This window comes from Poromitra crassiceps (genome assembly GCF_964638095.1).
Source record: "Poromitra crassiceps genome assembly, chromosome: 18".
Classification (NCBI taxonomy): Eukaryota; Metazoa; Chordata; class Actinopteri; order Beryciformes; family Melamphaidae; genus Poromitra; species Poromitra crassiceps.
In genome coordinates this window covers 10,234,011-10,252,118 of record NC_139636.1, presented here as the reverse complement: position 1 = coordinate 10,252,118, position 18,108 = coordinate 10,234,011, and the positions used below count along the sequence as shown (strand labels likewise).

General features: G+C 42.9%; 1 protein-coding gene across 1 annotated transcript; it reads right to left on the bottom strand.

The window, feature by feature from the left end:
- Positions 1 to 103: 103 nt before the first annotated feature.
- Positions 104 to 5,350, bottom strand: ribc2 (RIB43A domain with coiled-coils 2; the record flags this gene model as incomplete). The annotated part of the gene is made up of 7 exons (XM_083654684.1): positions 104 to 182; positions 814 to 980; positions 1,848 to 2,075; positions 2,399 to 2,517; positions 3,154 to 3,525; positions 5,066 to 5,147; positions 5,234 to 5,350. 7 exons carry the CDS (start codon positions 5,348 to 5,350, stop codon positions 104 to 106), a joined length of 1,164 nt encoding a protein of 387 aa, XP_083510810.1.
- Positions 5,351 to 18,108: the final 12,758 nt, after the last annotated feature.

Here is an 18,108-nt window from a genome sequence, read left to right as displayed (position 1 = left end):
TCATGTAAAATAGCATTAGAACTGACATTTAACTGATCATGTTTTACTGCGGTGGTTCTGTTTTTCTCATGTAACAAGATGATCCATACTTGTGATCAGTGTGTCATCGGCTGCTGGTATTGAATTTGCTGAAGAAGCCGTCGTCTGCGCTGGTGATGCAGCTCTTTTTAACGGCCTGCTCCCTAGAATGACAAAAAGACCCATTCAGAAAGAGTGTGTGAGACAACGCTTTGAGTCAGGTAGTATGTACAGTATATGATTGCATGTGTGCACAAGTGAGTGAGACAGTGTGTTTTTATATCAAGTAGACCAGGGGTTCCCAACCACTTTGATGTCACAACAAACTAGGGACCCTAAACAATTGATTTTACTAAAATGTTTTAATAGTTTGTAATACTATTTGTATTGCTACATGTATATAATACTACTCCATTACTCCACGTTAAGAATTCCGACGTTTGACTTTAATTTAATCTCACTCAGAATTCTGACTTTCATCTCAGAATTCTGACCCTTTTTTGTCCAGAATTTGACAGGTTTTTTCTTTCTTATTTTATTTATTTTTTAATTCTGACAGTAAACTTAGAATTCAGACTTTTCCCTCATAATTCTCACACATAAACACGGAACTCAAATACATGTTTCACATGTGGCCCTAATCCTATTGCGTACGTTTAAATTGTGTTTTGTGTACTATTATGATTTGTTCTTTTCCATGCGACCCCGTGGTTGGGAACCACTGAAGTAGGCAGAGTTACTGACTGTAGTTTGTGTGCTTGGGCCAGTGTAGCTGAAGTAGACAGAGTTACTGACTGTAGTTTGTGTGCTTGGGCCAGTGTAGCGTTGGTGCAGTCCAGCTGTTGTCTCAGTTGCTTGTTGAGTCTGGCCTGCTGCCTCTCCACGAGCAGAGCAGCCCGGGCTGAGTCCACGCGCACACGCTCCTGCCTGTCCTCGTCCTGCCTCTCCTCCAACTCTGCCCTCTGCAGAGAACACAAACACACACACACACACACTAAACAGCTGATGCCTTGACACACACACACACACACACACACACACACACTAAACAGCTGATGCCTTGACACACACACACACACACACACTAACAGCTGATGCCTTGACACACACACACACACTAAACAGCTGATGCCTTGACACACACACACACACACTAAACAGCTGATGCCTTGACACACACACATGCTGCCTTCAAATGGACTCGTGTTTACTGTGTTCAACTTCATAAGTGGAAGATTTCATTGTATTGTTTTTATCATCAAGTTCTTTCCGGGTTTTCTTTCTCCCGTTTTGTACTCGGCCAATTGCCCCCTGCTGTCCCAGTTGTTGCTCCACTCCATCTGCCAAAATGGGGAGAGTTGTAGACTAGCACATGCTTCCTCTGATACATGTGCACTGTGCAGTCGCCAGCCGCTTCTTTTCTTACAGTCAGCAGCTTATAATAATGTGAACGCTTCTGAAGCCAGAGTCTGATGGAGGGATTGAACCAACAACCTTCAGTATCTTCGTATCATCACGATATGACTCCACTGAAAGATGATAAACAATAATATTGATGGGTTGGGTTGGAAATACAGCTAGATGTTTATAATGTAACGAAATGCTTTTAAAATCAAACTGTTAACATGTGTTATATTCTGATGCCATGATGAAACATCCGCTTGTATTATCAATTTATTTTGTTCTAAATTCAGAATTTCATTATTTAGAAAAACGAATAGTCAGTCACAATAGACAATAGTCTGGAAAGACAAATATGTCTCCATACTTTTCCATGATACTTTATGAACCCTGTGTGTATGTCTGAGCATGATATATTCCTGCTCTACCTCCTTCTCCTGCGTTTGATACTTCTGGAACGTGAGGACCTGCTCCAGGCTGTGAGGGGGGGCCCTCTTGTCCACGCTGGGCCGAAGACAAGGCACTCCCAGCACGCCCAGGACAGGTGCTGTGTCGTCACCCACCAGCTCCCCCTGCTGGTGGTTCAGGATGTCTGCCTGGTTGTCGTCCTCATCACGTTCCCGCTCCCGACGCCTCCGCTCCTCTGTCTCTCCCCACTGGGACCGCGTCCCATCCAGACCCAATAAAAAGGGGATGATCAGAAAAGGTACAGTGTTGTTAGGCAAGAATACGTTACTTTCCATAGTGAGGTATAGAATTTTGCAATTGACTAGTGTAGGCAGAAAAAAATAATTTGGGGCAGTATGTCTAAGTCAACCAAGTTGATCTTAAAATAATATTCCACTTAGTTTTAACATTCAGCACATGACCGCCAAGAAAACCAGAATATAAACTAATCAAGATCGGATGCAACCGGACACATTTGCAGTGTTTGGATTTTTATTAAGTTGCCTGGTCAAGTTGCAGTAGATTGCCTCACCTTGGCCAGATTGTAGTCTTTAGTAGCGAGAGCTGCGGCTTTCCTCCTCTCCTGTTCCATCTTCTCAAGCTGGAGAGCTTTGTTGTCCATGTTGACTCTGCTTTGCTCATAGCGCTGCTCTGCAGAGAGAAGATGAAGTGAGTTTCAGAGGGGGTTTGCGTATGTGGACCAACTCTAAAGGTCCAGACTAGGGATGCCAACGGTTAACCGCCGAGAATGTCCCTGACTGGTTAAGCATGTCGGTCAAATGGTTAATTTGCATATGGATTTGCATACAACGTGTTGCCAATGTGGCGATTTTTCTCCCCCTTCGTGGGAAGCAATGTTAACGTAAGTATATTAAAACATGGCACAAGGGTTAAACTAGCATTATATTCACCTTATGTAGCCCCGCCCACTTGACCCAGTTGTGTTATGACTTCCTGTTCAAAACACCGTCTGTTTTACCTGCTCACTAGTACTGTACTGTCACAGGAAGTGTAAACACAATAGGAAGTAACTGGCTGACCCCTGTGTTGGAACATAAGGTGAATAGGAATTACAAGCTCATAACTGCCAATAACAACATTCATTTAGAGATTTTTTTTTCTTTTCTTTGACTGTCATGTAATGTGTATTGTTGTTTGGACCCCAGGAAGACTAGCTGTCATCTAGGCGTCAGCTAATGGGGATTATATATATATATATATATATATATATATATATATATATATATATATATATATATAAACTGCGCAGTGTTGAGGCTAACCTACCTTCCAGCCTGTGCTGGTGCCTGGCCGCTACTTGCTCACGTTGCTGTTGGAGCAGCCAGTCTCTCAGCTGCGCCTTCTGTCTCCTCAGCCTGTCTGTGCTGCCGGGGTCCTCGCCCACCAGGCCCGGGGGCATCATGTCTCTGCTGCCCGGGTCCTCCTCACCCACCAGGCCCAGGGGCATCATCTGTGCAGCCTCTCTGTCTGTGCTCCTCCTCCAGCACTCGGGCTGGTTTAGGTCATGCTCCCGCTGGGCCCAGGACTGCTGGAAGTGCTGTCGGTACTGGGCCACAGCCTGCTCCATCATACGCTCCTGCTTCACCTGCCGGCTGTGGAGGAGGCTAGCTGTTTGGCTGTTACGCAGCATATCCGCAGCTATACAGACAGGAGAGCATATCACAGACACACACAGACGCCAAAATCCAGATGACCCAAGCCCTGTCAAAAAGGCATTGCAATACACAGAAACGACTGGCATCAGTGGATGTGTTTAATTAAAATAGCCAACTGGTCCAAGTAGAGGCAACATGATTAATCCTGGTGTTAGTAGCCTGTTTTTAATTTTAGAATTGTCTCATCAGGAAACTACTGTATCACAGCACCTGTATTGAAAGTAACTAGTTACTCTAATTAAACTACTTTTTGCAGTAACTAGTAATCAAATAACTTTTTCAAATTCAGTAGCACAATTACAATTAGACTAGTGAAATTTAAATGGGCTAGCTACTGGTTACTTTAGGACATGATAGCAAACAACTTTTAGAATTATCCAGTTTATGATCATTAGATCATTAGATTAAAGTTTAGACCAGGGGTGGGCAATTATTTTTCATGGGGGGTCACATGAGAAACCCAGATTGTTGCCGGGGGCCGAAGAAATATTGTCATGCCGTAACGCAGGAACTTTGATGATAGAGAGAACCACAAAAAAATGTCCTCGCTACCAAAGGGCCAGATTTGGCTGAGGGTTGGGGGCCGAATGGCGCCGGCACGAAAAGATTTGGGCATTTGAAGTCAGGTTTAGAGGAATAACTCATTTTAAATTAACCGTTGTGATGTCATCATTCAGTCTTAAACACCAATATTTGATCCTTTTCTCACTTACTCCTATATCACCACCTGCTCTCCCTGCAGGGCTTGAAATTAACTTTTTTGAACTTTTTTTTACGAGTGGGTTAATTTAAGCATAAGTATCAGTAAGTGGCCCAGGATTCTCAAAGCCTGTGTTGAGGGTCATACGAATGAAAATGCACTCTTAAAGCAAAAAAAAAAAAAATCCAAAACCAACAAGTTAATTATTTACATTTTTACTTCAATGTAGAACAGACATTTCTTACACATGAGATTACTTTTAGCCTTTTAGTCATAAAGATTATTGAAAGATATTCCATATTCCAGACTGAAATGTTATAACAGAAGTGGAGTATTGGCCAGAATGACATAAACATTTGGACACTTTTCCAGCAGGTATCTTCCATGTTGCGTTCAGGTGCACTGTAAAAAAAAGAAAAAGCAATTGCAGCGCGGGCCACACAGGTGGCGCTCGCGGGCCGCATTTGGCCCGCGGGTCGCCAGTTGCCCAGGTCTGGTTTAGACCCTACTAGTAACTAATTACTTTCATTATGCAGTATTTTGTAAAGTAGGCTAATCAAATTACGTTTTAAGTAACTAGCAGCAACTGTAACTAACTTGCCTAACACTGCACAGACAGCACCATGCTAAAGGCTATAGATTTAGAAAGACTTTTTTTGTTTTAGGTTACAATGCCCTTTTTTTGTCTCATCCTTTTCGTACAAAATGACTGTCTTCAGAAGTAGGCTACCTTGTGATAATTTGCAGCAAGACAAGTCAACTGAAATCATTTTCCTCACTGCTTGTTACAAGTATAGCGACTAGCGAGTGAACGCATGTTTACCATACGCGTTGAGTGCCTCTTCCTCTGCCTCGGCTTGTTTCTTCTTTTCTCTCACTTGACAGTCCAGGGCTTCCTTGTCAATCTACAGAACAGACACGGTCATCATGGCAGCACAGTGCAGCCAGACGCAAGTCCTATGTTGACAGACAGTCTAGCAGAAACACTCACCCCAGTTGTTCTGACTTTGTCGTTAAAAACCCTCTCTTGCCGCTGCAGCTCTCTGTTGCGACGCTTCTCCACACTTGCGGCAGCAACGCGGTCTGAGAGCAATTCAACGTTAAACATTCTGCCAAATTGTAGCTAGATTACCTAATTAGTTAAAAAAAAAATCATCAGGAAAAAATGGACACACTCAAATCCCAAACACATTGGTTGCTAAGAAACCAGTTTCGTCAACTTCCGGTCCGCGCCTGTCCTCGGCACTGATTGGCTGGCTGAGTCACGTTGGAGGCCACTGCAAAATGTTAAAGCTGCTACTCAAATACATCAATGGTGCATCCAGTGCATCAGGTGATAACAACTTTACTACTACTACTACTATTAATACCAGTGTTGGGGAGTAGTGAACTACATGTAGCCTAGTTGAACTATGTAGTTTAACTACATTTTGTAGTAGCTTGCTGGTAGTTAAACTACATTCATATTTGCGTAGTGAGTCAAGTAGTTAAACTACTTTTTGGTAATTTTGGTGTAGTTTAAAGCCCTGAGAAAACGTGCATTAAGAGGCCTGGCCTGGTGGCACAGAGAGTTGGCTTGCTGTTGCTGCCCTGCATTATTGAGGCCTCAGTCTCTTGAGGTCTCCTCTCCCCTCCTCTTCTTCTCTCCTCCTCTCCCCTCCCCTCCTCTTCTCTTCTCTCCCTCTCCTCTCCTCCTCCCTCTGCTCTCCTCCTCCCTCCTCTTCTTCTCTCCTCCTCCCCTCTCTCCTCTCCCCTCCTCTCCCTCTCCTCTTCTCTCCCCTCCTCTCCTCTCTCCTCTCCTCTTCTCTCCCCCTCCTCTCCTCTCTCCTCCTCCCCTCTCCCCCTCTCCTCTCCCTCTCCCCTCCCCTCCTCTTCTCTCCTCCTCCCCTCTCCTCTCTCCTCTTCTCTCCCCCTCCCCTCCCCTCCTCTCCTCTCCCCCTCTCCTCTCCAGCAGCCTCTCTGGTTCCCCCCACCCACCCCAGTCAGCGGTCGCCTTTTATACACAGTCCCAAACAGCGCAGGACAACGCGATTGGCTGGCTCAGATTTGAACAGAGCCAGCCAATCGCATTATCCTGTGATGACATAATGTCCTGTGCCCCATGACCGGATGGACCATATATGGACTTCCTCCCCCCAACTTCCTCCTCCCGATTGGCTCGTGCTATCATAGCTGCTGACTGCACTATCTGTCAGATCCGCATGATTTCTATTCGCACATAGGTTACGCAACAACCACGCCCTGTGCCCGCCTACGCAGCAGTCAAGCGCCGGGATTGGCCAGGCGCCCATGCTCACGTGAGACTGACAAGGTGAAGGCCACAACAGACTCGTCCGCCTCGTATAAAGCTTAATAACAACTGATTCACTTGGACTTGTCTATTCATAGTATTCCCATGATGTCACATGCATTTCCGATCAATATGGCACTTTACACTACACACAGCTCATTGGCTGTGTGTGTAATTAGATTGTAATCACCTGTTAATTGATTACAATCAGACCAAGATGTCTGTGTGGTGATGTCACAGAATACTATCAATAAACCACTGGTCTACTTGTTGCTGTGAGTTTTGTATTGTTGTGCTAACATTCTGGTATGATAAACATGGACCTGGAACCATTCTGCCTATGTTTGAATCTGGTTTTCTATTTTGACACTTATGAGCACTCAGTGCAGACTCAGAGTAGTTAACTGTTTCTTTAATGATTAATACATGTCAGTTCGTGAATATATTAGTTAATCATTAGATAGTTGCTGATTAGTCGGTCAATTCCTGAATAGAGTGGTTAATGATTAGTAAATGTGAAAATAATAGTATTAATAATTGATAACAAAATATATATACTGTAGGTTGTTTGGCCAAGAACCGAACCCCAGTCATCAGATTGGTAGACAAGCACCTTATCCATTAAGCCATGAGCCCAAGCACTACAATCAGCCAGGGATGCAAACTCATGTAGGGTGAAATAAGAGACACCGGGGATGTTGCACCAAATAGTTTGCAGCTATTTGGTGCAACACTCCCCCCCTCCTCCTCTATCAATTGGGTTAGGGTATGGTGGTGGTTAAGAAAACCCTAATCTTAACCACATCTATTTGACTTGCTGCATGTGCTGTGTGTTTGAGCTGGGCTGTAGTCCAGTGGTGAAAGACCATGCCTTCCAACCCAAAGGTTTGTGGTTTGAATCCCGGTACGGACACTAAAACCTTTTCAAGTCTTTCATTGGGAAAGCCATAACAAAACTGCCTAGAGATCCATTGTAAGTTACCTAGGCTGATGGTCTAGATGGTAAATCATCTCTTAGTCCTCTGTGACAGTATTTTCCTGTGTGTACCCTCTAACACATACCCGCCACACAGGGGGGCCGTATGTTGCCCATGTGTGCTTTATAGTAACGTTCAGTCAGAACTCATTTATAATTAAGCCCATAGTTAATGAACTAATCATGTACAAAACACACACACAGTCACATATTTTATATACTGTATATGTTGTAAGCCTAATTTTTGCCATCACAGCTGCTTTTTACATGTATGGGATAATACAGGCTAATATACAATGTGTCCCAAGGAGTCATTATAAACTCAATTAGCTACAGAAGCTAATGTTCACATTCAGTCCTTGTATATTTCTCTCATGTGTTAACATCATTCCTTTCCTCCTCTGTGTGTGTGTGATTGAGAAATGAGATGCAGGTGGTGTTCATCCTAATTGGCCTGGTCAGGTGTCAGATTGCTGCTGGCTGATTGGCTGGTGGAGAGCATTTAAGCCAGCTGATGCCATCCTGTCGCCCTTTGCTCTCCTCATTCCCAACGATGATGGCTGCTGTGCTGACTGCTGTGTTCTGTCAGGTAGGAACTGTGTGTAGACCTACTTTAGTAGTTCTGCAGAACTTTATTAAGATGTGTCTTTATCTTGGTAGACCTGTGCAGTCTAAACTGTAAATAGTTACCTTCCAGATCTACACTTTTGTACACTGTAAATAACACTTACCCAAGTAGCAGAAAGTAGGGGGAGAAGCCCTTTAGTTTTTTGTAACATTTTCTGATGTTTATTTTGTAGGAGCTTATAGGTAAGAGCTGTGTCTCTTATTTAATCCATCATTTTCTTTTCTTAGGTAAATTTAAGGTTGGGGATTAGTTTGATTGGTTAGTTGTGTTGGGGCCATGCTGTGCTCTGAAACTAAACCTGCTACTTGTGAACTTGTGATGGTGGTTCGGCTGATCATCCTTGGGAGTGGGAAGAGTGGGGGCACTTTGTGTTGCGGTCCGGTTCCCCGAGGCCGGTTCCTAACATAATTGGGTGCTCGTCTGCTTTTCTCATTCGTCAGCACGTCGTCTGTGAGTGTGTGTGTATATATATTTTATATGTTTGTCTGGTGGGCAGTCTTTGTGCAGGTGGTAAATGGTGTTAGTCAAGGTGGCTTTGCATGGAGCTGAGGAAGCTCATGGTGGTAAAGCTGGTGGATGTTTGTTGGAGGAGGAGCCGGTCAGAGGGGACCAGTAAGACTGAGGAGGGGCGTGACAAGGCAGGGCTGTCAGTAGCACCGTTTCCCCTTTCTGTGTAGACTATGCTACCCTACAAGAGTCTCTGTACATAGACTTGCCTGTCACTCTGACTCCCAAGCCGTCTACATCAGCGATACAGACGTATTTACAAGTGTCACAGAAACATTTCAAAGCCACATATTGAGAAGAAGAGTTCATAGCTTCTCGACGTCGGGGTTAGAAAGCGCGACGCTGCTCATAAATGCCTCTTTTCATCTGAAGTCTGTGCTGGTGATATTTTTTACCGAGCCTTTGGCCAGAGTGGCGCTGTTGAGCGCTCTGACGGCTGGGAGCTCTAACCTGGAAAAAATATCACCAGCACAGACTTCAGATGAAAAGAGGCATTTATGAGCAGCGTCGAGCTTTCTAACCCCGACGTCGAGAAGCTATGAACTCTTCTTCTCAATATGTGGCTTTGAAATGTTTCTGTGACACTTGTAAATACGTCTGTATCGCTGATGTAGACGGCTTGGGAGTCAGAGTGACAGGCAAGTCTATGTACGGAGATGGGACTCTTGTAGGTTAGCATAGTCTACACAGAAAGAGGAGAAACGGTGCTACTGACGGCCCTGCCTTGTCACGCCCCTCCTCAGTCTTACTGGTCCCCTCTGACCGGCTCCTCCCCCAACAAATATCTCCACCAGCTTTACCACCATGACCTTCCTCAGCTCCATGCACACCATTTACCACCTGCACAAAGACTGCCCACCAGACAAACATATAAAATATATATATACTCAGACGACGTGCTGACGAACGAGAAAAGCGGACGAGCCCCCAATTATGTTAGGAACTGGCCTTGGGGAAGGGGACGGCAACACAAAAGTGCCCCCACTCTTCCCACTCCCAAAGATGATCAGCCAAACCACCATCACAAGTTCACAAGTAGCAGGTTTAGTTTCAGAGCACAGCATGGCCCCAACACAACAAATCAAACTAATCCCCAACCTTAAACTTACCTAGAAAAGGATGGATTAAAAAAAAAAATAGACACAGCTCTCACCTATAAGCTCCTACAAAATAAACATGAGAAAATGTTACAAAACTAAAGGGCTTCTCCCTCCTACTTTCTGCTACTTGGGTAAGAGTTAATTACTGTAAAAAAGTATAGATTTGGAAGGTAGCTATTTACAGTTTAGACTGCACAAGTCTACCCAGACAAGGACAGATCTTAAAGTTCTAAAGAACTACAAAAGTAGGCCTACACACAGTTCCTACCTCACCTGACAGAACAAAGAGTCAGCAGAGCAGCCATCATCGGTGGCAATGACTGCAAGGGATGGCATCCCCAAACCCATTTAACAGTGCAGACACAGGAAGTTGATGAAATAATAGTATATTTGCTATACATGTGTATGTCATTTGTTCACATCATTCGAAGTGTGTAATTGAACATAGTCCACTCTCATTGTTCTTCTATATGATATCTCTGTTCACTATTTGCTGTGTTTTGTTAAGTAGGAACTGTGTATGCCTACTTCATTCTTCAGAACTTAAAGATGTGTTATCTTGGTGGACCTGTGCAGTTTAAACTGTAAATAGCTACTTCCAGCTCTACACTTTTGTACACTAACATCTTACCCAAGTAAGTAGGAGGGAGAAGCCATTTAGTTTTTTGTAACATTTTCTCATGTTTATTTTGTAGGAGCTTATAGGTGAGAGCTGCCTTTTATTTAATCCATCCTTTTCTTAGGTAAGTTTAAGGTTGGGGATTAGTTTGATTTGTTGTGTTGGGGCATGCTGTGCTCTGAAACTAAACCTGCTACTTGTGAACTTGTGATGGTGGTTTGGCTGATCATCATTGGGAGTGGGAAGAGTGGGGGCACTTTTGTGTTGCTGTCCCGTTCCCCGAGGCCAGTTCCTAACATAATTGGGGGCTTGTCCGCTTTTCTCATTCGTCAGCACGTCGTCTGAGTATATATATATATATTTTATATCTTTGTCTGGTGGGCAGTCTTTGTGCAGGTGGTAAATGGTGTGCATGGAGCTGAGGAAGCTCATGGTGGTAAAGCTGGTGGAGATGTTTGTTGGAGGTGGAGCCGGTCAGAGGGGACCAGTAAGACTGAGGAGGGGCGTGACAAGGCAGGGCCGTCAGTAGCACCGTTTCTCCTCTTTCTGTGTAGACTATGCTACCCTACAAGAGTCCTGTCTCCGTACATAGAATTGCCTGTGACTGACTCCCAAGCCGTCTAAATCAGTGATACAGACGTATTTACAAGTGTCACAGAAACATTTCAAAGCCACATATTGAGAAGGGTTCATAGCTTCTCGACGTCGGGGTTAGAAAGCTCGACGCTGCTCATAAATGCCTCTTTTCATCTGAAGTCTGTGCTGGTGATATTTTTTCCAGGTTAGAGCTCCCAGCCGTTAGAGCGCTCAACAGCGCCACTCTGGCCGAAAGCTCAATAAAAAGTATCACCAGCACAGACTTCAGATGAAAAGAGGCATTTATGAGCAGCGACGAGCTTTCTAACCCCGACGTCGAGAAGCTATGAACTCTTCTTCTCAATATGTGGCTTTGAAATGTTTCTGTGACACTTGTAAATCACTGATTCTTGAGAGTCGGGACAAAACATGTCCTACATAGAAAAGTCTAATTTATATTAAAAATCCAGAAATTCATCATGATTTACATACTTACAAAGTTAAATCTAAAGGAACTGTGTATACCTATGTTATTTTTTTAGCACAAATTTGTATATTTTTTTAGGTAATTTGTTTAAATGTATGGTCTGTGGTTAGAAGATCCATGTTATTGTACTTGTCCTCAGCAAGAGGTCACAATATTGACCAGCCCAAACAAACTACAAAAAACTCTATAATTGTGAATACATATATATAAAATAAAAAAGAAGGGGTATACATATATAAAACAATGCATGAAATGAATGTCAAACAATATTTTCCGTAAAAATCTCCCTATCAAAGTTGTGTCCTCAGTTTCTGTCAACTCCGTCAGACTTTTTCGTAAACCTTATTAAATCAGGAAATAGCATGGTCAGCTATATCCCTGAGGACCCCTTTTCATCTCCCCACCTGTGCTGAATGCAACACTACCACACATGCTCTGGTAAGTTTTACATTTTTTGATATTTTAGACAAACAATGTCAATATTCCTATGGTCACAGCTGGACCATGTCAACACCATCTCTCCGTTATAATACGTTTTTTTTTAACCATAGTGGATTGAATTTAAGCATTTTAGTGAGGTTATTGAGACAGCTAGCAACTGATGAAAAAACAGCTTGCTGCTGTGTACAATACATGTTTTGGAGGGAAAATACATGCCCTTACGTCAACTCAGTCAGACATCAACTATGTCAGGTTCTACGTCTGACAGAGTTGACGTGTAAGTTGATGGAGTTGACAAATCCACCTATAACCTCTTATGTGCTAATATAATATTATTTGTGAACATAGTAAAGGATTAAAATGTTATTTCAGGGTTTTATTTACACATAAATGTACATTATATAGCATGTATTACATGATTTAACCATACTGTATAACCTACACTTCTGACTTGTAGAGCATGGGTAGGCTGTGGTCTGCTTATTATTGTGTAACTTTCCAAGCACTTATAATACAAAAGCCAGTGTGTAGATTTTTGCAACTACTGGTTGTGAAACTGAATATTACATTGAATGGTGGCCTCTGTAGAGGGACCCACTTCTATGGGCTAACTCTAATGTCAGGAAAATGCAACATTTCTTATTTTCATGGAATTATACTGGAACATGCTTATGAATATTAGCCTATATTCAATTTCTGCTAAATCCATTACGTTTATTTTCATCACTAGATGTCACCAACTGCACCTTTAAGATGTTACATCAATCAATCAATCAATCAATCAATCAATCAATCAATCAATCAATCAATCAATCAATCCAATCTATCAATGAATCGTGTCAAGTAAATTGAAATCTGATTCCATAGTCTTATTCTAATACATTTTTCATTCCTTCAATTTGTATTGTAGGAAAGCATGGCCAGACAGAAATTGTCAGTTGAGGAGCAAAGGAGAAGAAATAGAGAGTACCAACGAAAGAGAAGAGAAAAATTAAACGGTGACCCAGAGAGCAAACATGACATGCAAGAGAAGGAAAGACAAGGTGAAAGAACAGAAGAAAAAGTTTTCAATTAGTTTGGAAGATACACTTTCTCATGCAACCTCTCAAACAGGTTCCCTCAACATGACAAATACACCAGGTCATTGCACATGAGAACAGGATCCACCACAGACAACTATCCTGCTTTTGCAGCGAGATGTTGGTTTGCCAGTGCTTCAGCTCAGCTACCTTCTATTTCCATGGCTACCCAGAGGAACAGCAAAGTGATACAAGCACGGCAAGGAAGAAAATACCTTTGGCCATGTTGATGGAGGATAGGCCTGCACGATATGAGGAAAATCTGCGATGTGCGATAACATTGTTCAATATAGCAATGACGATACGACTTGCGATAAATAAACAAATATTAAAGTAGGCCGCATATTAGCTATACAGTTCCTATGTCTTTCTGCTTTAATAATGCTATTAATTAATACACGGGCAGCTTTAGCTCAGGAGGTAGAGCGGGTCGGCCAATGACGCAAGGGTTGGCGGTTCGATCCCCGCTCCCTCCCAGCTGCTGTCGTTGTGTCCTTGGGCAAGACACTTAACCCTCCTTGCTCCCGATGGTGTGTAGGCACCCTGCGTGGCAGCTTGCCGCCATCGGTGTATGAATGGGTGAATGTAGACTATCTACTGATTGTAAAGCGCTTTGGATAAAAGCGCTATATAAATGCAGGCCATTTACCATACACAGGACAAGATGTTACTATCCCTTGTGCCAAAATCCGAGGAAAAACACATTTAGAAGCCCAATCCAGAATAAAACAAGCTAACAGGCTAACAAACTAATAAACAAGACACAAATCACCAGTTACCTACCCTAGCCAACAGCAGTATGAAGCATGTCATTGGGGTTTTCAAGTGGGCACCTTCCTTCACCGACGTTTCGTTAAGTTAGGCCCACGACACCTCAAGAAGGCTTAACGGTGTAATCCAGCGTCCTGGAAACACCCCCCTCCATGCTACCACCGCACAACTGCATATTACAGTACCTCACTATCTAAGCCTAGGTATCCAGGTCGGTTCGGTATGACATTCCTGACTACACCACCACTGTCAATGATTCAGCCCTGTTGATGCGGACCGTTAATCATGACCAACAACAAACAATCAATCTGACCTTAGCGAGCTCCCCAGCTAGCATGTTTCCTCCTTATCCACAGCCATTCACTTGCTCGTTCTGCTGCCTGAGACATGTTGCTAACCGCAAGTTTCAGGCTCCGTCCCCGAATGCCCAACTCTGTTAGTAAGGCAATAACGGACTTTGCCACAAAACCATGGCAGCCCACCTCTACAGGCCGCACTCGAGCCCTCCAACCTCGCTGCTCTGCCTCTGCTGCCATTTCAGCATACCTAGCTTTCTTGCGCTCATAAGCCTCCTCAACTCGATCTTTCCACGGGACTGTGAGTTCGATAAAATAAACTCTCTTCTCTACCTCAGACCACAGTAACAAGTCCGGACGTAGCCGGGTGCTAACTATATATGCTGGGATGACTAGCTGTTCATTCAAGTCAACCCTCATTTCCCAGGCTCCACCTACACTTAGCTGCCCTAACTTGTGCCTGACCTTAATAGACTCCAAACATAGCCTGTGCCCACTGAATAAAGAAATGAAATACACACTGACTCTAGCTGAAACTACACACAGCGTGTTTGGGCTTTGGCAGAGGGGCAGAGCGCACTGTTGTAAGGGAAAGGTGTATGCTGGATTTACAACTCAAGACAAAATGATCAGATGCTGAGTGGGAATGCATGGCGCATGTAAATAAAACCACTTTTGTTATTCATTGCGTTTCAGGCAGTCTTTGCGATGTGTTTATTGTGCATGTTCATATTGCGATGACGATGAAAATACGATTAATTGTGCAGCCCTAATGGAGGAGCTGGACAGATACGGAAGGGGAGATGGAGATGGAAGATGTGGAGGAGGAGTTGGATAAGGAGCCTCAGAAAGGTCCTGAGCATTAAGACGTGAAAGTGGAGTTTCTGCATCCCCATGGTCCAACAGCAAAGGTTCGACCTAAGCTTGGCAGGAAGGATGTCTGTTTCTGCCCAGTTGAAGACATCATAGTGAAACTAATGGGAAATGCATCACCAGTCCAATCACGAACACAAGAGATCTACAGCATCGCCCCTGATGTGATGGACTTCATAGAGCGTGAGCATGTCCGACGCCTGTTGCTCAAGGCATGAGTGCAGGTTAGACAAAAATGAAATCTTAAATAAGCTAATTGACACACACCCACTCTCTCTCACCCCCCATACACACACACCCCTCCCCCACCCACACATGCATGCCACTTTAAAAAATAAAAATCACAATGAAGACCAAGCAAATGAACAACTGACAGTATTGAATTGTAATCTATCTGACACTTTTCATTTATCTTTCCAGTTAGTCACAGGACCCACACCAGAAAGGCACCAGAGGACCCACACAGGCTAAGAGGTGGAGACGGAGGATGTGGAGGAGAGGAGAGGTAGACAAGAGGAGAGGAAGAGTAGAGGAGGAAGTGGAGGAGGAGGGGAGAGGAACACAGGTGGAGAGGAAGAGGAGAAGAGGTGGAGGAGAAGGAGGAGGTGGTAGAGAGGTAGATGAACACAGGGGGAGAGGAGGGAAAGGAGATCATTGTTCTTTTGATAGTTGGAAATAGTGTTATTTATAATAGTTGGAAACAGTGTAATTTATAATAGTTGTAAAATGGAGAAAAGGCCAGCACTCTAGAATGTCCTTTATGCGTTTAATAGGTTGAGTACTGCACAGCCACAACGTACGCGTTTCAGCAGGTAGCCTTCATCAGCGTTCCACAACACCTGCTGAAACGCGTACGTTGTGGCTGTGCTGTACTCAACCTATTAAACGCATAAAGGACATTCTAGAGTGCTGGCCTTTTCTCCATTTTATGTTTCTACCTTGGCCCTGCACCTTGATTTACTTTATTTTGGAGTGTGCTCGCTACTGCAGTTTTTTGACATCTATAATAGTTGGAAATGGTGTAATTTACTTATTCTTATGTTTATTATAATTACATTTTTGTTCAAGTTCTTAATCTATTGTCACCTCTATCTGTTTAAAAACCCATTTGTTCGTTAATTAGTAATGCACACACATTTTTTGTCAACACCGTCAGTTTTTCGTCAACACCGTCAGTTCTTTGTCAACACCGTCAGATGTATGTTTTGGTTAATTTTTGAAAAAAATGTTTATTCTTTCTTCAGTTTATGTTGTTTATGTAATAAAGGAGCATCTGATCTACATCCTCTTATGTCTTATTTATTTAAGGAAATTGTTTTTATACTATTAAAATTAAAAACAAAGTTTGAAAAATGCAGATTTTTAGAAATCTGGGTTTTCGGAATAGTGTGAAATCACAACTTAAGTTTACATATTGTATTTTATTACATATCAGAGTAACTAAGCATTATTACAACATACTTCAGAACTTTAGATTCTTGTTGGACTGGGATAATTAAAATTGTATACTTTTTAGTGTGTCTGACGGAGTTGACACAAATCAAGTTCTAAAGGGAAACATGTTTATTTGTAAAAACGTTGTTTTTATTTAGAACCTGTTCCTTTACATGGTTAAATAGCTAAGACTTTTCTCTACAGAAATATATAACTCTAATGAATATAGTGTGGATTAAAAAAAAAAGATTTTTAAAACCTGTTTTGTCCCAACTCTCAAGAATCAGTGAAATACGTCTGTATCGCTGATTTAGACGGCTTGGGAGTCAGAGTGACAGGCAAGTCTATGTACGGAGACTCTTGTAGGGTAGCAGTCTACACAGAAAGAGGAGAAACGGTGCTACTGACTGCCCTGCCTTGTCACGCCCCTCCTCAGTCTTACTGGTCCCCTCTGACCGGCTCCTCCTCCAACAAACATATCCACCAGCTTTACCACCATGAGAGCTTCCTCAGCTCCATGCAAAGCCACCTTGATTAACACCATTTACCACCTGCACAAAGACTGCCCACCAGACAAACATATAAAATATATACACACACACTCACAGACGACGTGCTGACGAATGAGAAAAGCAGACGAGCACCCAATTATGTTAGGAACCGGCCTCGGGGAACCGGACCGCAACACAAAGTGCCCCCACTCTTCCCACTCCCAAGGATGATCAGCCGAACCACCATCACAAGTTCACAAGTAGCAGGTTTAGTTTCAGAGCACAGCATGGCCCCAACACAACTAACCAATCAAACTAATCCCCAACCTTAAATTTACCTAAGAAAAGAAAATGATGGATTAAATAAGACACAGCTCTTACCTATAAGCTCCTACAAAATAAACATCAGAAAATGTTACAAAAAACTAAAGGGCTTCTCCCCCTACTTTCTGCTACTTGGGTAAGTGTTATTTACAGTGTACAAAAGTGTAGATCTGGAAGGTAACTATTTACAGTTTAGACTGCACAGGTCTACCAAGATAAAGACACATCTTAATAAAGTTCTGCAGAACTACTAAAGTAGGTCTACACACAGTTCCTACCTGACAGAACACAGCAGTCAGCACAGCAGCCATCATCGTTGGGAATGAGGAGAGCAAAGGGCGACAGGATGGCATCAGCTGGCTTAAATGCTCTCCACCAGCCAATCAGCCAGCAGCAATCTGACACCTGACCAGGCCAATTAGGATGAACACCACCTGCATCTCATTTCTCAATCACACACACACAGAGGAGGAAAGGAATGATGTTAACACATGAGAGAAATATACAAGGACTGAATGTGAACATTAGCTTCTGTAGCTAATTGAGTTTATAATGACTCCTTGGGACACATTGTATATTAGCCTGTATTATCCCATACATGTAAAAAGCAGCTGTGATGGCAAAAATTAGGCTTACAACATATACAGTATATAAAATATGTGACTGTGTGTGTGTTTTGTACATGATTAGTTCATTAACTATGGGCTTAATTATAAATGAGTTCTGACTGAACGTTACTATAAAGCACACATGGGCAACATACGGCCCCGTGTGGCCCGCGATGGAATTGCAAAATTCTTCTGTTATAGCATTTCAGTCTGGAATATGGAATATCTTTCAATAATCTTTATGACTAAAAGGCCAAAAGTAATCTCATGTGTAAGAAATAGCTGTTCTACATTGAGGTAGAAATTTAAATAATTAACTTGTTGGTTTTGGATTTATTTAGCTTCAAGAGTGCATTTTTGTTCGTG